The following is a 26,181-nucleotide window of genomic DNA, read 5'->3' on the forward strand; positions in this document are numbered from 1 at the left end:
TATTTGTACCACAATTCTCTCTCACTCCCACCCTGCTTTGAATTAGTCTCCATCACTACACACAGGTCACACACCAGCCCCAGGCCCTACATGACTCTGTGCTGGTCCCATCCTCCAGGGAGCACATTAGCTTGGCAAAGATGCACAGTGATAGGGACTGGTGGCTGGCAGAAGTGTCAGCTGGAAAACAAGAGAAGGAGGCACAAGGAGCTTGAGGGGCAGGCGTTACTAGGAGCAGCCCCTCAGACAGTGTTGGTGCCTGAGAGTGACCCAGTACATCTAGAAACAGGTGGGAGCTGGTGCTAGGCCCTCAGAGGCCCGTGGGACAGTGACCTCCCATATGGAGTAGCCAGGAAAGTCTAGGTCACTTGTTTATCATCTTAAAATCTAACCCTAAATCTAAGAAAAAAACAGGCTTTGTGTATATATGAGCAGTTATATGTTGTCTCTACTGCATATATATAATCTGTGCTGTATATCATATATGTCCCATCTCTGCCATTGGCTCAGGTTAGAGAACAAACTCACCCAGCTCACAGGACCCTTTGTGATCTGGCCCCTGCCAATCTCTGAAGCTCATCTCTTGCTACGTCCCCAACACTTTCTATCCTGAGTTATCTTTTTTTTTCCTTTGAGACAGGGTCTCTCACCCAGGCTGGAGTGCGTGGCACAATCATGGCTCACTGCAGCCTTGACCTCCTGGGCTCAAACGATTCTCCCACTTCAGCTTCCTGAGTAGCTGGGACTACAGGTGTGTGCCACCATGCCCAGCTAATTTTTTTTTTTAAGAGATGGGATTTTGCCATATTGCCCAGGCTAGTCTCAAACTCCTGGCCTCAAGCGATGTGCCAGCCTCAGCCTCCCAAAGTGCTGAGATTACAGGTGTGAGCCACTGTGCCCAGCCCCTAGTTATCATTCTAAGACACTTACTTGCTCAGGTAGTTCCTTCTTGAACCACAGCAGTAGAGCCCAAGCAGAGAAGGTGGTAGTTGCTGGAAAGAAATACATGGTAGGTGGAAGGGACAACCTGAGCAAAGGCCCTGAGGCAGGAAGCCCATCCATGGCCTAGGTAATGGTATCTGGTAGCTGGAATCAAGCTATGTTGGAAGGGCAAGTAATGAGGCTGGACAGGGAACTTGGGGTCACACTGTGGAAGGCTTTCAGTGCAGACCTAAGGAGAAAATGGGTAGCCATAAAATATTTTGGAGAAGTTTGTATCTAATAAAAAGAAGAAAAATCCTCCTGCTATGCATGGTGCTCTGCATCTTCAGATTTCTGTACTCATTATTTCATCTGCTCCTGCAACCTGTAAAGTAGGAATTGTCACTACTATTTTAAGGAAAATGGGTGTGTCACCCAGCAAGCCAGTGGCAGAGTCTTGGTCTCCAGGCTCCCTGCCTTTTGCACTGATTCTTTCTCTTTCAACCTCCCTGCATGGCAGCTGGCAAGAGCCCATCCCTAATCTTCACCAACCGGCATGAGGTGCGGAGGATCGACCTGGTGAAGCGGAACTATTCACGCCTCATCCCCATGCTCAAGAATGTCGTGGCACTAGATGTGGAAGTTGCCACCAATCGCATCTACTGGTGTGACCTCTCCTACCGTAAGATCTATAGGTGAGCGGCCACATCCTCTGCAGCAAGGCCTGAAGAATGGGGGTGAGGGGTAGTGACAGATGAGGAGGGGAGTAGTGGCCTCTGCCTCTAGAGTTCCTCAGGACAGAGTTGGGGCTTGGGAAGAGATGCAGGATCACAGTGGATATGGCACTTCTGGGAATTTACTGGGGCTAGAGTAGGCTGAGGGCTCCCTTGGGTTAGCAGCTTTAAGCCCCAAACACTTGGGATTTGTCTGACCTCTGGAGGCCTAATATGGAAGCACAAGACACAGGAACTGTTTGGCCAGGGCAGAAAGGAAGAAATCCTGGCTTTGCGGCGGACTTTCCAAACAGCTCACATCCCTGCGTACTGGACCCTGGGGACTTAGAGCTGGTCCCTGCCCAGAGGATCCCAGTCACAACACAGGGACATCCATTTGTGATGATCATGAGAAAGTACAGAGGAGGCCTCTGAACCCACCTGGGCATCTGATCTGGCATGCCTTCCCGGATGGCATCACCCCAAGGCCAGCGTTTCACTGTGTCTTTGACGCCACAGTCAGTGGACCTGACTTGGCAAAGCTCTTCACACACTGGAGGAGGTTCTCTCCTAGGACTTTCTCAGCTGCCAGCAGCTTGCCTCCCTGCATGTCTGGGACCCCTTTAGGCAGTCATGTCCTTTCTTTGTCCTGACATCCACTTGGCAGGAGTGCCAATGACCAGGGGCTGGGTAGACACTGAGTCACTGATGAAAGAATGATGGATAGATGGGTGGATGAGTGGATGGAAGCAAATATAGCAAGTGCCACTCACTGACAACTAGATTCCTGCCTCCCCGCAACACAGACACTCGGTTCACACACACCCAAAAACATAACTAGAACAATGCCTGTCCAAGAGTTGTAACTGAAAGAGGCAGGATTTGGTGACAGACTAGATATGGGGCTGAAGGAGGAAATTTACTCCTTCAGAGTGAATTTTGGGAGTTCCAGGTTTTTGGCTTGGGAGGTTTCATGAATGGTGGTGCTGTTCTCTGATGTGTGAAGCAGTGGAGGAGGATCAGGGCTCAGGGGTTGGATCGTCTGGTTGGCCGAGGGGAGGGGAATGGGGATGAACAGTTTTGGATATATTGAGTTCAAGGTGTCCATGGGACATCCAAGGGGAGCTAGTTGGCTTTGCAGTCTGGATCGTAAGAGAGCTGTTGGGATTAGAGACTTAGTTATTGATGGCAGTGGACACTAAGGAACTAATCACCCAGAGAGAGAGCAAGAAGAAGAAAACCTTTGGGGAAACAGCATTTAGGAAAGAAAGTCCTGCTAATGTTGCCTCCTTAGTGTCTACTGTATTCTTAGCCCTTCTCTCCATTCTCACAGGCACGGTCATTCTTCAGACTCTCTTAATCTCCCACTCAGATGCTGTAACGTCCTCCTAATCAGTTTCCCTGCTTCATTCCCTCTCCTTCCAACCCACCCACTCCATAGATGCCATAGTGAACTAACATGCTTATTGGACTATGTCCTCTGGCCTGTCCAGTTACCACGGGGGATAAAACCTTATTCCTTGGCATGCTACTCAAAGCCCATCAGGATGGGGTTCCTGCCTATACCTGCTTGCAGTCTGACACCCACATAAGTAGCTCCCCTGAGTATCTCACTGTTCCAGAGCAGACTCACCTCTGGCCATTTGCACAAGCCTTTCTTTTTCCCTAATGGCTTTCTGTCCTAGTGAATTTGTGCTCTTGGTGAACTTGTCCTTCAGGACTCAACTATAAAGCCTTCTCCCACCCTCTGGGATGAGGTAATCTCCATGCCTCTGCTGCCATAGCCTCTAATGCTTTCCATAATCACATTGTATTATATCTGGCTCACTCTAATGGGCAGAGCTATGGGGCAGCCCCACCTTAGAAAGCCAGAGACTGTGGCCCATGTAAGTCTGTACCCCTAGCCTGGTACCCCAGGGAATGTGTAGAGTGGAAATTATCCACATTCCTCTAAAAATCTATTGCCATGGCCCAGATGGAAGAGACAGAGGGGAAGGGTGCACAGGTAGCTCCAGATGGGCCCATGGGTGGAATATCTGCCTCATGGTCATCTCTGTTTTCTCTTAAGTGCCTACATGGACAAGGCCAGTGACCCCAAAGAGCAGGAGGTCCTCATTGACGAGCAGCTGCACTCTCCAGAGGGCCTGGCGGTGGACTGGGTCCACAAGCACATCTACTGGACCGACTCGGGCAATAAGACCATCTCAGTGGCCACAGTTGATGGTGGCCGCCGATGCACTCTCTTCAGCCATAACCTCAGTGAACCCCGGGCCATCGCTGTTGACCCCCTTCAAGGGTGAGTGTCTCAACTTAACTTCCCATTCTCCCACCATAGGTGCTCAGTCCTCTTGTGTCTGTCACAAGAGCTATCTTGAGGGCTCTAGAAAGCTCTGGCCCACTCAGACACAGGCCATGGGGAAGAAAGTCTTGTTAATCCCCAACCAAGGTTCTCTGGGCATTGGTCACCAAAGCTCTCCCTGGACTCTCCCACCCACTCATTATATCGTAGAATTGGAGTGTCTCAGAGCAGAGCAGGGCTCTAGAGATGGCCTGATAGAAGCTCCTGGGGGAGGAAGCCTTTCCTCAGGCTGCTGTAGGTGGGCATCTGGCAGCTGCTCACATACTTCCAAAGACAGGTAGCTCATTACCTCCCATAGGGCCTGTTTCACTGTGGGGCAGCTCTGCCCATTAGAAAGTGGGTCTTTTCCCCTCAAAATCCCAAATCTATCTCCCTACAACTTCCTCCATTGGCCTCTGGAGTTACATAAAACATGTCTATTCCCTGCCCTGTGGGACAGCCAGCAAGATTTGAGGACCAAGATCACTGGTCTGTTCTGCTTCAGACTGCCCACCTCCATCCCCACCCCTGTTGCCTATGGTCTCTGGGCCCTCACCACCAAGGCTGCCCTGCTGTGGCCTCCAATTTTGGGAGTTAGGGATTCTGAACAGAACAGGACTCCCTCTCTCCCTCAGTGGGGATATCTTGAGATGGTTTTTTTAGTGTTGTATCATGTTAAGTTTCCCAGAATCAACATCTGCTCCTACTGCTGTTTCCTTGTTAAACAGGGATAAGAAAGCCCTCTTCTTCGAGCAAGGGCAGCTGGTGAGGGGAGTACCACATGGGAGGTTATGTGAGGCCTTGGGAAGTGACTGATAGCTGCCATTCACTAAGCATAGGTCACGTGCTCCCAGCACAGAACTAGGCACTCTGATGGATATGGAGCCTCTCCTCTCACCCTCTCTTCAACCTTGTTCTCTATCTGTTCTCATGCAGACCTTGTGTTGCACCTGCCACATCCTGTCCCTCACATCATAGAGTTACACCCAGCCCAACCCCAATCTATTGTGGATCTGTCAGGGTCCCAGCAGGAAACCCACTGCATACTCAAGATAATTGGAGGAGGGTTAATAAAGGGACTATTTACAAAGGAGTGGGTAAGGTCTAATTTACTACCTTGGATTAGTAACAGTGGGCTGCTACCTGCCCTAGTAGGCCTGAGGAGACAGAAGCAGGGAGGGTTACCTGAGTTAGGAAGCTCATCCACTTTCTCCTCTGAAACCAGAAAAGAGAGGGTTTACTAGGGCCTTCCCCACAGTGACACCCTAAGGCTCCAGTTAGCACTGCCAGAAATGGGAGAGATGGGGTCACAGGCTATTAGCTGAGTCTGGGCGCAATCTCAGAGAATACAGTTTTCCTCAAGTTCTCAAATGAGGTGAAGGCTAAAGTGCCTGCTAATTCTAAGATCTGATGGTTCAAAAGAACTTTAGAGGTCTTCTCAGTCCCTACTAAACATAACCCTCAACTATTCAATGGGTTATTGAGCTCTTGTGACTCAGACTACCCCAGTCATGTCCCCAACAAGAAGCCAAATTGAGTTATTTTGTCTTTTAGGTTCATGTATTGGTCTGACTGGGGGAACCAGGCCAAGATTGAGAAATCTGGGCTCAACGGAGTGGACCGGCAAACACTAGTGTCAGACAATATTGAATGGCCCAACGGAATCACCCTGGGTGAGCCTTGCCTTTCATGGGTTGGGGGCCTATTCTAGTGCCTTGTCCTGATCACTGTCTGGAACTCCATGAGTCTTGTTTCTGGGTCCTGTCATGGTGCCAGTGACTTTGCTTCCTGATGGTTGCCCTAGGCTGGCCCCAGTGTGAGGCCTAGAAATGTGGGCAGGGAGGGGTACAAAGGAACAGAGCTCCACATTGGGGTCCCAGGTTCAAGACCTGATCCTGCTTCCTTCCCAAGATCTGCTGAGCCAACGCTTGTACTGGGTAGACTCCAAGCTACACCAACTGTCCAGCATTGACTTCAGTGGAGGCAACAGAAAGATGCTGATCTCCTCCACTGACTTCCTGAGCCACCCTTTTGGGATAGCTGTGTTTGAGGTGAGTGCTGTAAGGAGAGGCATGGGCCCACTAGGAAGCTGAAGCCTAGAAAATACTTGTTCAAATAGGATGAGTCCCTGAGACTTGTTCAAATGAAAACAGGAACAGGGAAACCAACTGATTTGTTTGTATACAATCTGTGAGCTGCCTGCACACAAAGGCTCTGCAGCCCACTCTCCACCTGGCAGTCTTTCCCATGCTGTCTTCCCAAGACCCCTCTCTCAGAGCACTTCTCACAGGTGAGTTGCTAGGCATGTATGTTTCCTCTCTATGCCCTCAGCACCCAGCACTGTAACCCATATACAAAAGGTACCCACTAAAGGGAGGAAAGGAAGAAGGAACATACCTATCCTTAGAATCATTTACTGGATGAAATGGCCTGAGAGATGCTGTTCAGCTCTGCACACTTTTATTGACCTCTGCCAGACCCTGGGGTCACAGAAGTGAATCAGACACTATCCTAGTCTGAAGAAGCTCCCGGGAAAGTGAGGAGCCAAGACTCTCCTGTGCCCTGATCCTAATGACTTTTCTTCTCTGGAAATGAAGAAGCCAGAACCAACCAAGGTCTCACACATTCACCTCTTCCCCAAAACTAACTCCACCACCAAGGGGAGGGAAAGCAAGGGGATGATGATCTGTGGTGGGTATTGGCAGGATTTGCTTGCAGCAAAGTTACTCAGCACTGCTCTGAAGTTGTGGGCAAAGCTCCACCTCTAAGTCCAGCTCCTGCTTTAAAGGACAGGTGTATTGGGGCACAAGTGTATGTGCTTGTGTATATACATGGCATGTACTTGTAAAGTATGTGTATGTGCATGGGTAAATATAAATGCATCAGAATAAAGGTGTGCGTTCCTCTAAGTGCTGGTGCCTATGTGTGTACATACATATACTAAGATGTATTTAGACTGCATATTTAGGGGCAAATGTAGCTTTTTGTGTGTGGATGAACATTGGGTATGTGTTTAGATCTTTGTATGAGGATGCACAGTTGTACCTGTACATGTGGATTTACTGACAGATGCACATCTAGGCTTATATGGACTAACCATGTGGACTCGTGTGGATATCCAGAGGCTACAGGAAGCCCAGCAGGACATAACCCTCATAGCTCACACATCCCTTCCAATCTTGGTCCCAGGCCCCAGTAACGATAATGCTATAGAGATTTAACCTGGGGTTTCTGCTGGGCTCTAGCAAGCAGGCTTAGTTCAGCATGAATGAGTAATATTGTGGCTGTCAGTTCAAAGCACAGAATCACCGAATAATCCTCTAAGATAGAAGGGAACGAGGAGAGGTCCATCACAGATTAGAGACTGAGAGCCCCACCGTGAATCCATGGACAGGACAGATCAGGGGAGATATCAGGGCAGTTCTTGTGACTATGGTTTGGGGCCAACCCCTCAGACTGAGGTCATGGATTTAGACCCCAGGCCTCCCATCCTCTGCATCTATACCCCACAGGACAAGGTGTTCTGGACAGACCTGGAGAATGAGGCCATTTTCAGTGCAAATCGGCTCAATGGCCTGGAAATCTCCATCCTGGCTGAGAACCTCAATAATCCACATGACATTGTCATCTTCCATGAGCTGAAGCAGCCAAGAGGTGAGCTGTCTCTGGTCCTAGGTCCCAGGTCCCCTGTCTGTGTCCTGCCTGCAGGCTGTGTTCACATTCAGGTCACAACTCAGCAACCCCAGAAATAATAACAACAATCCCTCTTGTTGGTAGAGTACTTTTTCATCATATATTTTGTCTCATTTTACCTCAAGTTCTTTGTGAAATAAGGCTGGGTATAAATTAATACATAAATGTCCTGTTTTTGCCAATCCTACAAAGTGTGGGTATTACTCTTCTAACAGTTGAGGAAATGGAAGCTCAGAGAGGTAAAATAATGTTAGCAGGTGGCAGAACTGAAACCTAAACCCAGGTCTGTCTGGTTCCAAAGCTGCTTTCACCATGACACATTGCATCTATCTTGCCATTTGGAGCCATTTTGCAGTAGTATAAGCTAATGTATCCAAGGGCCATATAATAAGTCAGCTTATTGGTTGGGAATAGAATCTAGGAATCCTACTAGTAGGTTGTCCCCTCCTCTATCACTAGGATATACTAATTCTAACTAACTGAAGTGTTGGCTGCCAGGGTGAAAGTGGGAAAGCAAGGGAGTGTAAGGAGATAAGATTGGTGCCTGATTCTAGACCTAGAAATTTAAATGAGAGACATAGTATGTGGCACATGGAAAAACAAAAACCATGGGCTTATCGGCTTTGGAGCCCAGCAGACCTCAATTTAAGTTCTACCTCTAGTCTAGACATGGTGGCTCCTGCCTGTAATCCCAACACTGAGAGGCTGAGGCAGAAGGATCCCTTGAGCCCAGGAGCTCCAGGCAGCAGTGGGCTATGATTGCATTACTGCACTCTGGCCTGGGTGACAGAGCAAGACCCCCATCTTTAAAAAAAAAAAAAAAAAAAAAAAAAAAAAAAAAAAATTCCTAGAGAATAGCTTTGACGAGTTTGTTCTCTTTGAGCCTAGGTGTCTTTATCTGTCAGTCTGGGATGTAACGTCCCCACCTCTCAGAATTGTTGCAAGGATTAAATGAGAGTGTGGGGATAAAACACTAGGTATGGTGCTGGAAAGTACCCAATAAAAGTAGTAGGGAGGCCGGGCATGGTGGCTCACACCTGCAATTCTAGCACTTTGGGAGGCCAAGGCGGGAGGATAACTTGAGTCCAGGAGTTTGGGACCAGCCTGGGCAAGAAGGCAAGACTCTATCACTACAAAAACTACAAAAATTACCCTGGTGTGTGGTGGCATGCATCTGTAGTTCCAGCTACTGGGGAGGCTGAGGTGGGAGGATTTCTTAAGCCCAGGAGTTTGAGGCTGCAGTGAGCTATGATTGCACTGCTGTACTTAGCCTAGGCAACAGAGTGAGACCCTGTCTCAAAAAATAAAAAATAAAAAACATTTTAAAAGTAGAAGGGCTTCACAATTGCAGAGATGTAGAACCAACCTAAGTGTCCATCAACTAATGAGTGAATAAAGAAAATGTGGCATATATACACCTTGGAATACTACTCAGCCATAAAAAGGAACAAAATGATGTATTTTGCAGCAACCTACATGGAGCTGGAGGCCATTATTCTAAGTAAAATATGATAGGAGTGGAAAACCAAAAACTATATGCTCTCATTTATAAGCAGGAAATAAGCTATGAATACACGGGGCATACAGAGTGATATAATGGACTTTAAGACTAAAAAGGGGGAAGGTAGGAGGGGGGCTAGACATTAAAAAAAGAAAAAAACTACACATTAGGTACAATGTACACTACACTTGGGTTATAGGTGCACTAAAGTCCCAGAATTCACTATATAATCATCCATGTAACAAAAAACAACGTGTACCCCAAAAGCTTTGGGGGAAAAAAAAGAAAGAAAAAGAAAAAAAATATGAAAAAAAAGTAGTAGGGCAAGCTTTTTGAGCAAGCCAGGTGGAAGAGGCCTCATCCTCAGGAGGCAGGAATACCTGGCATGTCCTGTCTGTGCCCCAGCTGTCTCCCTCTCTGCCATTAGCTGCAGATGCCTGTAAGCTGAGTGTCCAGCCTAATGGAGGCTGTGAGTACCTGTGCCTTCCTGCTCCTCAGATCTCCAGCCACTCTCCCAAGTACACGTGTGCCTGTCCTGACACAATGTGGCTGGGTCCAGACATGAAGAGGTGCTACCGAGGTAAGCAGACCTTCCCGGAGGGATGGCCCCTGGCAGTGTCAGACCTTACCCTGCTGAAATCTTCCCTTGGCTTCTGGGACACAGTATGCTGCTGGTTTTCTTCCATCTTCCCTGGCTACTTGTTGCCTTTTTGGGGTTTCTCTTTTTTACCTTCCTTGAATGCTCATGCCCCCAGGATCCTTCCAAAGCTTTTTCTCACTCCCAAGGAAAAAATGCATGTTTACATAAAAATATTTTAAATTCAATTTCAGGGAGTTTCTGGAACCCTTTAAAAGCCTCAAATTAAGAACCCTTAATCTCCATGGCTTCGGATACATGCAGATAACTATGTACTTGCCTATTTCTCACCTAGAACTTAACAAACACTACACAGAAGCCCTTTTGCAATATGATTGGGACTACTAGTTAATACTTCAACTGCATACACAGATTCATGTCCCAACCTTGATGTATAGCCAAGACCTTTCATTTGAGCCTAAGTCTACTGCATTATTACTAATTTACAGGTTCAATTGTTTAAAGTGGAATAAGACTTTAAATCTATTGGTATAACAATATGAGTGTAAAATCCTTCTAGATTTATCTGATTTCCCCTCCCTGCAGTCTTTTTATTGCTGGTCTTACAACTAATTCCACAGCAATGTTTTAATGACTCATCTTTATTGAATCAAAGTGAAGTGCTTAGCATTCAGCTAAAGAAAAGATCATAGCCCACCGGGGAGATTAGGAAAGGCTTCACAGAAGTGGCATTTGAGCTACACCATGAAGATAAGTTCCTAAGTATAACTCAGAGGCAATAACTTAGGCAACAAAATTATCTGTCCAAGTGACCTCCATGGTATTTCCCCTCCAGCACCTCAATCTACCTCAACTACGACGCTAGCCTCTACCACGACGAGGACAGGACCTGCCACCACAAGAGCCCCTGGGACCACCGTCCACAGATCCACTGACCAGAACCACAGCACAGAGACGCCAAACCTGGCAGCTGCAGTCCCAAGCTCAGTTAGTGTCCCCAGGGCTCCCAGCATCAGCCTGTCTACCCTAAGTCCTGCAACCAGCAACCACTCCCAGCACTGTAAGGAAATGAGTTCTGCATTCTTTCATGACATGAGAGGGCTCCTAGGGAAGCCAGGATGGCGGGTATGTGATAAGAGAGAACCTACCAGAGCTGAATACTGCATATCTTTGAGGAGGTTACTGCTTATCTGAGAGGGAGGTAGAGTACCAACCTGCGATTTAGGACTCCTAGGTGCCCCTAACTTACAGAGGATCTGGCAGGAAGCTGAGACCCTGTGAACCTCAGTTGCTTCTCTTACAAAGTGGAAATAACCACCCTTCCACAACCTGCTTCACAAGATTGCCATGATAGACAAAGGCGTAACCGGTGTAACCGGAGGTGCTCACACACACAGCCGTTGCTGACTCTGCGAGGGTGTGTGTGTCTGTTTCACAAAGTTCTGATGTGTATATGAGGAGGTGTCCCTTGTGTTTGGAAAGCTCTGATCTCAGTTCCCAGCAGGTCCCCAGATAGTAATATCTACAACCATGGTCTCCTCATACCTCTTTCCAGACCTGGGATGAAAATAATTAAGTTCACCACTTATTAAATCATTGGGAGCAGTAATTATCACTGCTAGAAATGTTCTATCTCATTAATCAGCAAACACCTTTTTAATTGAGTCACCTGCCAGAGGGAGTTCGTTTAAAAGGATAAACTATCTTTTTAATTTTTCCCCTACATGGACAGCCCAGAAGCCAAGCTACTTGGCAGCATCTTCCTAATTGGAGCTATTTTGCCAGCGGAAGCTGGCTTTTTGGAGTGGAGCACTTACTCCGAAGTTTGCAGAGGCAGATGGAGCATGTGTCAATTCCAGTTCCTCTTATCCAAGGGCAGAGCCTCTCACCAGCTTCTCCTCACTGGCTTCCTCATGCTCTAGGTTTTAATATCACTGTCCAGTGTTCGCTGTGGACCAGACAGGGGAGGACAGCAGCATTTCCACAGTTAGCTCTGGAAGCAAGCAGTGCAGCTTTTTTCTCCCCTTAACTGTTAGATTCTCTTGGAGTAACATGGATAAACAGTCACACTGAGAGAGGATGGGCCTTGGGCCATTGCCAGGGCCAGTCATCTCCTCACCTGCAGCAAATGTAGATGATAGCTCCTTTTCACACCACAGGGAGCTGTCAGGAGGATCTAAGGGAAAAATGCTTTCTGAACTATAAAGTGCTTCACAAATGTTACAATGAAGATGGTTGTAAGAGTGAGAAAGATGGCATGGGATAGTTTTTCAAAAAGACAGTAAATTTTCCAAGCAGTTTTCAGTTTAAAATGTGCTTTTACATATCTTTTTAAAATTTAGACCCTACAACAACCCCTATCCCACTCCTAGAACTAGGCAAAGTTGTGCCAAGCATTTTATATTCATTTTAGATAAATTATTTCATTTAATCCTTACCATATCCCTAGGAGGTAGGTAATATCACCATTTGAAAGATATAAAAGTATAATATCATGTGCTGTATTTATAATATATAATAATTTGCCCAAGGTCACATGGGTAGTGAGTAGTAGAGCTGGGACTTGAACCCAGAAGTCTGACACAGAAGACTGTGCTCTTGATTCCTCTACACTATACTATGTCCCATTTCAATTACTTATGAGAAATAATCTGATAATGCAGATGGCCAGACAGCTCACCAAAAACAATACTGGCAAAGCAACAGATACTGATGGAAAAAGGCAAATGACCTAGTCCGTCAGCAACATAAAGACCTAAGTGCTCATCTTACCATGTGCAGCCCCCAGCTTCCTACCACCATGATGCTGTGGAAAGGTTATGGGACTTGGGGCAAGAGTCCTGGGTTCGAATCCCAGCTCTGCCACTTTTCTGTGAGTCCCCAAACCCCTCAGTTAAGACTCAGTTTCCTCACCTGTAAAATGGAGATAACCTCTGTCCTGCTTGCCTCACAGGAGTTGTGATAGGATCTGGAAAGACTGAATTATTAGGCAACAGCCAGGATCATCATTTTAGAATGAGGATGAGAAGCAGTTGGATAGTTCTTACCACTTGAGGCCAGTAGGGGCTTGGACACACAGTGACAGAGCATCATTCTGCAAATGTTTGTGTTTTACAGATGGGAATGAAGACAGTAAGATGGGCTCCACAGTCACTGCCGCTGTTATCGGGATCATTGTGCCCATAGGTGAGTGTGGCTCCCAGTCACTGAAAAGAGAGACCCTGCTCAGGCCTAGGAAAAAGCGCTAGCAGGGTAGAGAACTTGGCCTGCCCTGTTGACTTGTTCTGCCCTTGCAGCCTTCCTGCCCACCTCCCAGTCCTGATTTAATTTTGTTTTTTAGCCTAGCACACAAGGCTCTTCAGGATCTGGCCCCAGGTGACCTTCCAAGTGCATCCCCCATCTCCCCACCCCTCGATTCACACTGTACACTCCAGCCACATGAAGTGTGACTGTATGATCCCTAGGAATAGGGCTGGTATCTTGCTCACCATTCTCCCCAGCTCCTAGCAATGTCTGGCACATGGTAGGAAATCAAGGATTTGTTGAATTAATGAATACAGCTGCTTACCATTCCTTTAATAGGTCACACTGTCTTGTTTTCTTTCTGTTTGGTTTTCAACAAGTATTTATTAAGCAGCTACTATGTGCCAAACTCTGTGATAACAGGAGGAAAGGCAGTTAAAGATGAATAAGACATGGTTCTGTCCTACAAAAGTTTATGTCTTGTTGGAGAGACCCACATAACACAGATAAGTTCATTATGACCTGGTGGGTCCTAAGGTTAAGCTGCATGCACTGACTTCAGAGACAGTGCTGAGGATACACTTAGCTTGGGCTGAGGGAGAGGGGAAGAGGGCAGAGGAGGTTTCCTAACGGAAGTGACATTTGAGCTGGGTCAGTCAAGTGAAGGAGGATCAAGAGCAGTCCAAGCAGTGAAGACAGCATGAGTAAAGCCAGGAGTAGGAAATGGCCTGGAAGGGTCAGGGCGTGTGGTTTTAGAGCTAGAAGGAGATGAGTACGGCCAGAGTATAACACTTGGTTAAGCCCTCACAGAGAATCATGGGGGCTGATTCATTCTCTTCCACCCCGAAGTCCACACAGTATACTGTACACCCCTCTCTTAGCAGTCTCATCTCTTAGCAGTATCTTTGCATTCTGATTGTCCATTCAGAGCTTTATCTCCCTTACTTGGCTATGAGTACTTCAAGGACAGGAACTTTGTCCTTTTATCCTGGGAATCTTCAGTATGGTGAGTTAGTCAGCAAATGTTTTAAAAACTTCTCCCCTGTGTGAGACACTGTGCCAAGTGCCAAGGATCCAGGGAAGAAAAAGATAAAGACTTTAAGAGCTTTCAGTGTTTAATCAGGCAAAAATAAAGTCCTTTAAGGTAGATGTTAATACATGTCATAATGTGCTATAATAGGGGCATTTTGGATATAGATACAGAGGAACAATGTAACAGTGGCATGATACTCCTGTGAAGGGATGGTTGAAAGAAAGGTAATTCCTGAGTAAAAGTGGCGCTTCTGGAGAAGAAGGCATTTGAATTGGCCTTGAAAGGCTTCACCAGGAAAGATGATAGTGAGATGATTATTCCAGTATTATTTTGACTGGAGTGGAGAAAGATAAATGCACCCCTTTCTTGCCATCCTTTGCCCTATAGAAAGAGGCAGATGTATGCTGTTTTGCTGACATAACTCACTCTGAAATAATCAATATTTTTAATTTCTGCTAATCTGAGGAATGAAAGATGAGTATTATTTCCCTGACATGTCCCTGTGAGGTAGAGTATCTTTTCATAAGCTTATCAGTCCCTTTACTTATATTTTATCTGTTATGAACCACCTACTCACAGTCTTTTCTCATTTTTCTATTGGCTATTTTTTCTTATTTATAGAAATATTTATACATGATGAATATTAAACCTTTAAAATACATGCTACAAATATTTTCTTCCAGTCTGACATTTGGTTTTAAAGTTTGTTTATGGTATCTTTTGCCATGCATAAATATAAAACTTTTAAGTATCAGATCTGTCAATCTTTTAAGATTTCTGGGTTTTGTATTTCGCTTAAGAAGGCCTGCCTCACTCTAAATTATTAAAATATCTTCTGATGTTTTTCTTTTCTACTTTAAACTTTTTTTAGTATTTAGATATTAACCTATTTGGAATTTAAATTTTAGAATATGGGATGAGGTAGAAATTTACTTGTTTTTTCTCTATATACCTGTCTAGTTTCCCCAAAACCATCATTGAATAATCTATACTTCTCTCCTGACTTGCACTGTCATCTTTATTATAAACTACATCCCATACATACTTTGATTTGTGTCTAAGCAGTTTATCTTCCTCCACCGATTTATATATTCCTACATACTATTAGCAGAACTTCATGATATGTTATACTCACAACATCTTCTCAGTTATTTTTATTCAGTTTCTCTTCTAAGTGAACTTCAGAATAATCTTATCAATTCTATAAAAATTTTGGTGAAATTATCAAGATTGCTTTAGCTATATGAGTTTATGTGAGGAGAATATACATTTTTATTATATTAAAGCTTCCCAGCCAGAAATGTGGCATATCTATTTATTTCAGTCTTCTTTTATGTCCTTCAGCAGAACTTTATAGATCACATAGGACTTGCATATTTCTTCTTAGGTTTTCCTAGGTATTTTATATTTTATAGCTTTTTGATGGGCTATTATGAATGTATTTTTATTCCATTACATGTTCTTTCTCTTTTTTTTTTTTTTTTTAAGAGACAAGAAGATCTTGCACTCTTGCCCAGGCTGGAGTGCAGTGGTGCAATCACAGTTCACTGCATCCTTGAACTCCTGGGCTCAAGGGATTCTCCCACGTCAGCATCCCGAGTAGCTGGGACTAGAGTAGCTGGGACTACAGGCATGCACCACCACACCTGGCTAATTTTTTAAATTATTTTTTTTGTAAAGACCAGGGCTCACTCACCATCTTGCCCAGGCTGGTCTTGAACTCCTGGGTTCAAGCAATCCTCCTGCCTCAGCCTCCCAAAATGTTGGTATTACATGTGTAAGCCACCATGTCTGGCCTTCGTTACATTTTCTAATTGGTTCTTGCTGATTAAAAAAGAAGGTAATGATCTTTTATGTTGATTCTTGATTAACTAAAATTATTTCTGATAGTTTTTCACCAGCTTCAGAGTTCCTAAAAATATAAATAGCTGGCCAGGCGCGGTGGCTCAAGCCTTTAATCTCAGCACTTGGGGAGGCTGAGACGGGTGGATCACGAGGTCAGGAGATCGAGACCATCCTGGCTAACATGGTGCACGGTGAAACCCCGTCTCTACTAAAAAATACAAAAAACTAGCCAGGCGAGGTGGCGGTCACCTGTAGTCCCAGCTACTCGGAGGCTGAGGCAGGAGAATGGCGTGAACCCGGGAGGCGCAGCTTGCAGTGAGCTGAGATCTGGCCACTGCACCCCAGCCTGGGCGACAGAGCGAGACTCTGTCTCAAAAAAAAAAAAAAAAAAAAAAAATATATATATATATATATATATATATATATATATATATAGCTGTTAGTGAGAGTTTGGTTTCCTCCTTTCTCTTATTTATTTATTTATTTATTTATTTATTTTGAGACAAGGTCTCCCTCTGTTGCCCAGACTGGAGTGCAGTGGCACGACTGTGGCTCACTGCAGTCTCGACCTCCTAGGTTCAAGTAATCCTCCCACCTCAGCCTTCTGAGTAGCTGGGACTACAGGTGCCCACCACCATGCCCAGCTACTTTATATTTTTTTGTAGAAATGGGTTTTCGCCATGTTGGCCAGGCCTGTCTCGAACTCCTGGCCTCAAGTAATCTGCCTGCCTCAGCCTCCCAAAGTGTTGGGATTACAGGTGTGAGCCACTGCACCTGGCCTCTTCTCCCATATTTATACTCTTAAATTTTTTTCTGGCCTTACTGCATAGCTAGATCTCTAGGACAATAAATATTACCAGTGGTAACTGCCTTGCTTCTGTCTTTAGTGCATATTAATTATTGTAATCTTACTAAAACGGAAACCCCTTCTATACCATCCTAGATAGGTGATCATTCAGCCTCCACTGGGATACTGAGTGACTGCTAACCACCTTACGAAGCTACTTGCTCCATTTTTACCCAGCTCTGTTGGACAGAGCTTCCTCCTTTAATCATTAACATATTCATTTATTCTAAATCACAGCTTATGTTGCCCTCTGTGTCTCCTTCTAGAGATGTTCTTCTTCAGGTGGAGCCTCACCTTTGGAAATAAACACTGTACCTGGCCCCATCCCACTCTCCACCCCCCAGTTTTGGGAGAGAATGGTTTTCTTAGAGAAATATAGGGAAGCAGCAGCATTAGGGAAAAGGTGCAGTAAAATTCACTCATTCATTCAGCACGTTACTAGGCACCTACTCAGTGCTAGGAACTGGGCATAAAGAGTTAAAAAAAAAAAAAAAAAGGACACAGTCCCTGCCTTGAAAGAGCTATCTAGTTGGGAGTACAGATACATAAAGTAAGATACTGTGTGTGATCTGGGAGCACACATGAGAGAGCAACTGCCTCTGCGCACAGTTGGGGAAGACTTCACATTTGAGCAGGATCTTTAAGGATGAATAGTTAATAAATGAAAGAAGGGATGAGAGATGGGCTTTCAAACAGCAGAAAAAGAACATGCAGAAACAGAGCCTGAGGAGCAAGGGGCAGGAAAGGTGGAGTGGTGACAAGCCTTGCACTGATGTCTGAGCAGTGGGCTGGAGCCTGCTGGAGGTCCAGTGTCCTGTGTCCTTCCTCCAGTGGTGATAGCCCTGCTGTGCATGAGTGGATACCTGATCTGGAGAAACTGGAAGCGGAAGAACACCAAAAGCATGAATTTTGACAACCCAGTCTACAGGAAAACAACAGAAGAAGAAGATGAAGATGAGCTCCATATAGGGAGGACTGCTCAGATTGGCCATGTCTATCCTGCAGTAAGTATTTCTCACTGGGAGAATTCCTACCTTCTGACTGTCTTCCCTTCCATCCTTTCTTCTCCTCCCATCCTTTCTTCCTTCCCATCCTTTCTTCCCTCCATTCCTTCCTTCCGTTCTTCCTTCCTTCCCTTCCTTCTTTCTGTCCTTCCCTCCCTCCCTGTCTTTTTTCTTTCCTTCTTTCCTTCCTTTCCTCCTTCCTTCCCTTCCTCCTTCCTCCCTTCCTGAAACATTTATCGAGAATGTACCATGTATCAGGCACTGTTCTAGGCCCTGGGGAACACAGAAATGCTGGGGCAGGTGGTTAAGGTAAAAAGGTATCAAGACCATCTTGTACCTAGAGGCTTTTCCTGGCAGTAAAAAAGCCAAATGTCTCTTTCTGCTCAGTAAATTTTCAGAACCTTTGGCCTGGAAGGGTAACTGTGGCCATTTAATTCAAATGTATTCATTTCAATACTGTATGCCAGTTATGTGCCAAGCACATTAGATATCAAGTATTCAAAAGTCAATAAGGAATGTGCTTGCTCCCAAGAAGTTGGTAGGGAGTTAGAGATACTAACATACAGTGGTATAATTGTGTGCTGAGTGCCGTGGTGGAAGCTTAGGAGTCCCCTCTTCTAGAAAGCTATTCTTGGCTTGCTTTGTTCTCCCACAGTCCTCTGGGCCTCTCTACCTCACAGCCCCTGTCACACTGTAGTCCACTTGTCTTTTACTGAGTGGTCTCCTCACTAAACCCTAAGATCCTTGAGGGCAGAACTGTCTGATTAATCTGTTTTCCTGATGTCTAGCACAGTATGGCTGACTCCCAACAAATATTTGTTGAATAGATGCTATGGAAACATCAACAAGGGAGCTATTAATTCTGTCTGGAGAATCAGGCAAGGAATGCCTCACAGAGAAGGTGACAGATGGACTATGTCCTTGAAAGATTAATAGCAGTTTTCCCGGGAGAGAAGGAGGGAAATGGCATTCCAGATAGAGGCATGTGCAAAGGCTTAAAGGCACAACACAGCATGGCTTTTTGGGGGAATGAGGACCACGAAGTGGCATAACAGGTGTCACTGTTATACAGCAGAGTCAGGGGGCTGAGTGTGACCTCAGAGGTCATCCACAGTGCCATCCCCCTGTCAGGCAATCAGCAGCTTTGATCGCCCACTGTGGGCAGAGCCCTGTCTTGGGGAGACCAGAGAACTGGAAGACCCAGCCCCTGCCCTCAAGGAGCTTTTTGTCTTGCCGGGGGAACCAAGGTCACAGCTGCACCAACTCCCGAAGAACCCTCTTTCCGAGCTGCCTGTCGTCAAGTCCAAGGTAGGGCAGTGCCACTCTAAGTCTGAGGGGCTGGTGAGTGAGGGCATGAACCAAGGCAGGTGCAGCCAATCCTAGAAGGTTTTCTGGTTTGGGAAGGCTGCAAATTGTAAGCTGGGTGTTGGAGCAAAGAAGAAAAATGGGTTAGTCACAGACCAATGAATGGCATGTGGAAGAAAGTGATCAAGTTTGGGGCAGAGCAGACAGAATTGCTGCTGAGGCAAATTGTTCATGAAGGGGAGACATGGGAAATGAGATGGAGCAAATGAGGAGGGTTAGCAGACGGCCTTGAGGATCCTTAACCTCGGCCAGTCCAAAAAAAAATAGTTGCTTGACCAATTTTTGAAGATCAGAGGGGGCACAGTGGAAGAAGCACTGAACTTGGAGTAAGAAAATGCCCAGTTCCATCCTTCCACAGCCCTGTGATCTCAGTCACTTCTTTCTGCTCACTGTTATTTGTAAACTGAGAATAATAACCCGCATTCTACCTGCCTCCTGAGTTTATAAAGTACAAGTGAGATAGCACATGTAAGAGCACTTTGTGACTTACAAAGCACTCTGCACATGTCAAATGACATTATTTCCAGAGAAAGAAATGACTCAGGGGGAGTTACTCCTGATGAGTCTAAGGACCGAGTAATAAGCTTCTGCCAGTTGCAGAGAAATAGAGTAGTAGAATGAGGAAATCAACATTTATTGAGCACCTACTGTGTGTCAGATACTGTTCTCAGTGTTTTACATACATTATCTCATTTAATCTTCATAATAACCTTATCAAGCCAATATTATTAGCCCCATTTTGCAGATGAGGAAACTGAGACTCATAGAAATTGAATAACTTGCCTAAGGTCATAGCCAGGAAGTGGCAGAACCAGAATTCAAACTCCAGTCTGTATATACACAAAAGCCCATGCTCTGTCCTTTATATCATGAGGTAAATAGCCTTGAAGCTCTAGAAATCAATATTCTCAACAACCTGTCTCTCCTCTGTCCATTTCTCCGGTAACTGTACCATCACTACTGGGGTCTATCTTTGGCCTAGAGATCTGTCTTAGAGAGAGTGGGAGGGTGGCTGGACTAGAATAAGGTAGTCTCAATTATCTACACTAGTGGAGGATGGCCATTGCATTCATTAAAAAACTACAGATAACCCAAAGATGACTTGAAAGGCAGTAGAGTTACTTTTTATCATATGTAGAATGTCCAGAGATGGGAGATACTAGGTCTGATTCTATTTTATGCTGGTTATGTTGACCTAGGATACTCTGGGCCCTATGTGTTGTTAGGTACTACAGTAAACACTCTCCCTGTATTATCTCATTTGATTCCTCAACAACCCTGTGAGGTAGGTCCTATTACTATTCCCATTTGATAGATGATAAAACTAAGTCTCAGAGAAGTAAAGTGGCTGGCCCAAATTCACATAACTATAAGAAAAATACTGAAGCTGGGGAGGGTCTTTCCAAAGGAGGGTATCTGGGAAATGGAAAAGAGGCAAACAAGATTACATCAGGACTAGATGGGGAAAGTTAGATATTATCCTGGAGAAGAAAACACTCAGAATGAAGGGAAGGGAATTCAAACACCATCTGTAAATTTCAAAGGTTGTCCTATGTAGAACTGTCTCTGAGTCTGAGAGATGGAATCAGGGAATGTCAGAAGATATAAACAAACAAATTTCACATTAATGTAGAAAAGAATTTAAATCTGTTGTCCACAATGGAGTAGACTGGCTCAGGGGTTAGTGGGCTCACCATCTCATGGTCAGCCATTTTTGGCAGACAGGAGTCTAGCATCTACCTAATGAGTAGAAAGTAGAGGTGAGGGAGAGAGGGATGGAATTTAATTAACCTGCATTACCTCCCAATTCTGTTTAATCTGTTGGGAAGATGCAGTATATTACCTTCCCGAATGTGATTAGCATGCTAGAGACAAGTAACCCCATAGCCTGAAATTTAACATTTGCCAAAGCTAACCCACTGAAATTGACCAAACCTAAAATCCTATAAGGGAGGACTGAGAAAATTTAGATCTGTGCAACTCTTCTTTACAAAGATACAAAACAGAATGATGAAAAAATCTACAGCTTTGGATTCATACAGACCTGGGATCAAATTTTGGTTCAGCCACTTGCTATGTGATCCAGAACAAACCCTACTTAAGCTCATTGAGTTTGTTTTCTCATCTGTAAAATAAATAGAATAAATCTTGTCTCTTGGGATAGTTTGAAGATTATGTGAGCTAATACCTGTTAAAGTAACATAAGTCTGTACTTTGTCAATGCTCAATAAATAGTAACTCTTATGGATCTAATGATGAATTCTTTGGTTTGTCTCCCCAGCGAGTGGCATTAAGCCTTGAAGATGATGGACTACCCTGAGGATGGGATCACCCACTTCGTGCCTCATGGAATTCAGTCCCACCCACTACACTCTGGATGGTGTATGACTGGATGAATGGGTTTCTATATATGGGTCTGTGTGAGTGTATGTGTGTGTGTGATTTTTTTTAAATTTATGTTGCGGAAAGGTAACCACAAAGTTATGATGAACTGCAAACATCCAAAGGATGTGAGACTTTTTCTATGTATAATGTTTTATACACTTTTTAACTGGTTGCACTACCCATGAGGAATTCGTGGAATGGCTACTGCTGACTAACATGATGCACATAACCAAATGGGGGCCAATGGCACAGTACCTTACTCATCATTTAAAAAATATATTTACAGAAGATGTTTGGTTGCTGGGGGGACTTTTTTAGGTTTTGGGAGGTTTGTTTTTTGTAAATAAGATGATTATGCTTTGTGGCTATCCATCAACATAAGTAAAAAAAAAAAAAAAAAAAAAAAAAACTTCACCTCCCTCCCCCATTTAGATTATTTATTAACATATTTTAAAAATCAGATGAGTTCTATAAATAATTTAGAGAAGCGAGAGTATTTATTTTTGGCATGTTTGGCCCACCACGCAGACTCTGTGTGTGTATATGTGTGTGTTTATATGTGTATGTGTGTGACAGAAAAATCTGTAGAAAAGAGGCACATCTATGGCTACTGTTCAAATACATAAAGATAAATTTATTTTAACACAGTCCACAAGGGGTATATCTTGTAGTTTTCAGAAAAGCCTTTGGAAATCTGGCTCAGAAAATAGATACCATGGTTTGTGCAATTATGTAGTAAAAAAGGCAATCTTTTCACCTCTGGCCATTCCTGCGACCCCAGGAAGTCAGGAAAAGCCTTTCAGCTCACACATGGCTGCTGTGACTCCTACTGGGGCTTTCTTGGCTTTGGCAAAGGTCAGTGTAGAGACATTCCATGGTACCAGAGTGCTCAGAAACTCAAGATAGAATATGCCTCACCCTCAGTTACTCCTTGTTTTAAAGTTCAGCTCTTTGAGTAACTTCTTCAATTTCTTTCAGGACACTTGGGTTGAATTCAGTAAGTTTCCTCTGAAGCACCCTGAAGGGTGCCATCCTTACAGAGCTAAGTGGAGACATTTCCAGAACAGCCCAAGTTTACTATAGAGACTGGCCCAGGCACTGAACATCTGGGACATGCTGTGGTTGAGAATAAAGATGGTGGAATAGGTTTTATTACATCTCTTATTTCTCTTTTCCCCTTACTCTCTACCATTTCCTTTATGTGGGGAAACATTTTAAAGTAATAAATAGGTTACTTACCATCATATGTTCATATAGATGAAACTAATTTTTGGCTTAAGTCAGAACAACTGGCGAAAACTGAAGTCATATTTGAGGGGGAAATGGCATACACAATATTATAGTATATTGGATATTTATGTTCACACAGGAATTTGGTTTACTGCTTTGTAAATAAAAGGAAAAACTCTGGGTATATGTATAGATGTTCTTCATTATAGACACCTTCTTTGCTTTTCCTGGCCTTGCAGGAGGAAGGGAGAAGTGCTCTTTTCTATTTGTGGGGTCTCCCATTGGAAACATAATCCTATAGTCCCAGAAGGATTCAGTCCCCACTGGCTTTCCCATCCAAAGAGAAAGAGTTTGAGTTTCTTAACTCTGTTGTTCTGCCACTTACTCCCATTAGACAACCAGGGACAAGGTGCAACATGGAAGTGTTTGACTTAAGTAGGAGCAGAGGAGATGCATCTAATCTCATCATACCTGGAACTTGACACACTTAAGCAAATGCCTTCCCATCCCTACCTGCCAGATGCCCCCAACTCAATGAAGGTTGGATGTCTCACCAGCTTGATACCCTTTGAATTTTCAGTCAGACATTCTGGAGTTCTAGCATCCTGTACCTAGGACCTTCCTCTGCATCACTCTTGGTCTCCTAAACTCTAAGAAAATAACTATATTCTGGAGCTTGGGCACTGTGTTTTGCATAATCCAGCAATCTCCTCATGACATGCATGTGTTGATAGTCCTGAAATATTCATTGAGAGGGTAAATGCAGTTGACCTAGAATGACCAATACCAAACAGAATTTTAAGAACAGGTGGCCAACTCCTATGGAGCTTACTCACATTACCATTCTTTTAAGAACGGAGAGTAAAATTATTTTTGACTGAAGAAAAATGATGACAGTGAAAAACATGGAAATTTACTCAAAACAAGTGACTTTTTCTGTAACCTTCTTCCAAAGAAACTGAATTTTCCAAGGAATTAAATGATAACAGTGGATAAGGCATAGTTTCTAAACTTTCGGTCAGATCCTGGCATTCACAGAAAAAAATAATGAATGGGGTCTGGACATACAGCCTGAGATCTCAAAATGATGATGAAATTCACAACTTTCTCAGAGACATCCATGTTTCTTGCATATGCTATAACTGCAGTTTGAAAGAGGCAGCTATGGGAGCAACCCTTTACAAGAAACAAATTGTGAAATACTCACTTGTTGGACAGCAGTAAACAGATGAAACCTGAGGAGTCAGATCCACCTTCCCCCATTCACAGAGGCTTTTCAGCCTCATTTTGAGGTGTAGTTACATATCTTTTGCCTTTTGCCCCCTGTGCATAGGTATCTACAGCCAATCATAGATCACAGAGTCACTGGACTATAGAGCTGGAAGGAAGCTCAGAGATAATGCCAAGAGGGCAGAAAATGTATCAGAAGCCAGTCCCAGTGCTTTTCCTCCATTTCCATCTGCAGGAAGACTATTTTGGGCTGCCTGAACATTGTATCAGATCTGCTACCTATACTATGGTCTACCTCTCCTCCAGTGGAATTACAAAGGCACTAGCTGAAATGCCTTCTAGAAACAGAGAAAATGAAAACTACTTATCTACTTTTGATAGCACGGATTATTTATAAAACAGATTGAAGTAACCCATTAACTGGCAAAAAGAGAATGAGATCGGATTTCAATGTATGGCAGTAAGTCCTATTGATCCCTCCAGTTATCTCAGTATGACTGCAGTGTATTCATTCACTAAAACCACTCATTAGATACCAACTACACACCTGGCACTGCAGATGTAAAGGTCAGTCACACATGTTCTGAATTTACAGAGTTCACAGTAGCAGTGGAGGAAGATATATGTGGAAACAAAAAAGGCATCGATTCTATTCAGAGCACTGTTAGGGCACACTGGAGAGAGGGGTCTTTCTACCTAAGAAGATGAGGAATAGGGTCATCATAGAAGTGACTTTAAGTCTTAAAATTAAGAAGGGGATTCCAAGCTGCTTCAGGCAGAGACACACCGAGCTAAAACACAGAGGTATGAAACAGCATGGGGACTTTAGGAACTGCACAGTTCATTCTAACAGGAACAAAAGGCTCAAGGGGTCAAGAAATGAGGCTGTATGGAAAGAGGTTCAATGTAAGCACTTTATAAAATAGATTAATTTCTGATTCAATGAAGCATTTCTTGATCATTGTGTACAAGGCACTAAATTCATCAAGGAAAATTCATTAGGATGCATTGCCAGCACTTTGCAGACCTGATATTATTCAGCCTCAAGCTTTCCAGTGCCCAAAGGAAAATGCTGACTGCTTTTCACATATTTGAGTCAAAGATTTTTTTATATGGTCAACGAAGACTAATACAAGGGCAGTGGGATTTTCACAGAAGAATGCCATGTTGTTGAGAGCCTCTTAGATTTTCTCAACTGTGAGAGAGAAAACTGAAAATTTTGAAGACATTGAGTCTGGAGAGGGGATACCAATCACTGTCCAGTCAGGCGTTGGTGGGAATGGGGAAATGGCACAGGAATGCAAGCCTCTCCACCCTACCCCCGAAACTCCAGCCATACACTCATCATTTCACAAAATATGAATGAGTTAGCATTAAAAATTTCAGAGTAAATAATTCCTTTTCCCGAAATGCATGAAGATAGAGTAACAGTCTTCTCACACTGTATTTTTAGGGTATGGAAAATTTAGAAGGTTAAAGAATTACTGCTTCAATTTTTCAGTTAAAAAAAATCAGGAAGCTCTGTTCATTCAGGCTATGCACCATGTGCACAGTCAAGAATTAGCAGAAACCCTCTGCATTTACAAACACTTTGTGCTATAAAAAGTAATTTTTAAAAAGCCACTTGTGTGTGTGTGTGTGTGTGTATATATATATATATATATTTAAAACCAAGGTTTTGATACTTTTTTACAAAAACTGCAAGAGAAAACAGATACCTGTCCAAACCATATACTTTTAAAATAGCATTTTTTTTTTCCATACAAGCTGTTGTTAATTTGGGGGTAAAGTGCTGGTTTGCAAACTTCATCCAATTGTTCCCAAGTGGATTTTCCTTGTTTGTCTTCCCCCACCAACCCTCAAGTTACCATATTCGATGTAAGAATCAGGCATGTTAGAATGTTGTGTCACACTAACCAGTTCTGCTCTTTTTGTCTTTTCATTCAAGTTCCATTAGCTTCTGTACGCGGTGCCCTTTGCAGTCTGGTGTCTCTTCCAGAGGCGAGGGGGCTGAAGATGGCGTGCTGCATCTCACTAGCTGTACTAACATAATCTTGGTAAACTGAAAACCAAATGTGGACATTTGTAAAATCAGTGCACTGTTTCTAGAGAGATATTAAATTCATTTTTAAAAAATCTTTAAGTATTGTTTCATTGTAATACTTTAATGAGGGGGAGTGAACTGAGTCCCTAATGTGTACCAGTATTCTACATACATTATCTCAATCTTTGTCA

The 26,181-nt window shown here is 44.0% G+C and overlaps 1 protein-coding gene across 13 annotated transcripts in view; it reads left to right on the forward strand.

Moving 5' to 3' along the window:
- The window catches only part of LRP8 (LDL receptor related protein 8), an 85,479-nt gene extending 59,395 nt beyond the window's left edge, over positions 1-26,084 (forward strand). For 7 of the 13 annotated variants that reach the window (XM_007978699.3, XM_007978700.3, XM_007978698.3 and 4 more), the window contains 11 exons: positions 1,442-1,616; positions 3,703-3,930; positions 5,527-5,645; positions 5,884-6,023; positions 7,485-7,626; positions 9,594-9,746; positions 10,600-10,824; positions 12,882-12,950; positions 17,564-17,736; positions 18,868-19,044; positions 21,383-26,084. In XM_007978699.3, coding sequence (XP_007976890.2) covers positions 1,442-1,616; positions 3,703-3,930; positions 5,527-5,645; positions 5,884-6,023; positions 7,485-7,626; positions 9,594-9,746; positions 10,600-10,824; positions 12,882-12,950; positions 17,564-17,736; positions 18,868-19,044; positions 21,383-21,421 — 1,640 coding nt within the window. In that variant the 3' untranslated portion in view covers positions 21,422-26,084. The remainder of the gene's footprint in view (positions 1-1,441; positions 1,617-3,702; positions 3,931-5,526; positions 5,646-5,883; positions 6,024-7,484; positions 7,627-9,593; positions 9,747-10,599; positions 10,825-12,881; positions 12,951-17,563; positions 17,737-18,867; positions 19,045-21,382) is intronic. The other 6 variants (XM_073007296.1, XM_007978706.3, XM_073007297.1 and 3 more) reach the window with 3 other exon arrangements.
- Positions 26,085-26,181: the final 97 nt, after the last annotated feature.

This window comes from Chlorocebus sabaeus, chromosome 20, assembly GCF_047675955.1.
Source record: "Chlorocebus sabaeus isolate Y175 chromosome 20, mChlSab1.0.hap1, whole genome shotgun sequence".
NCBI classification, from domain to species: Eukaryota; Metazoa; Chordata; class Mammalia; order Primates; family Cercopithecidae; genus Chlorocebus; species Chlorocebus sabaeus.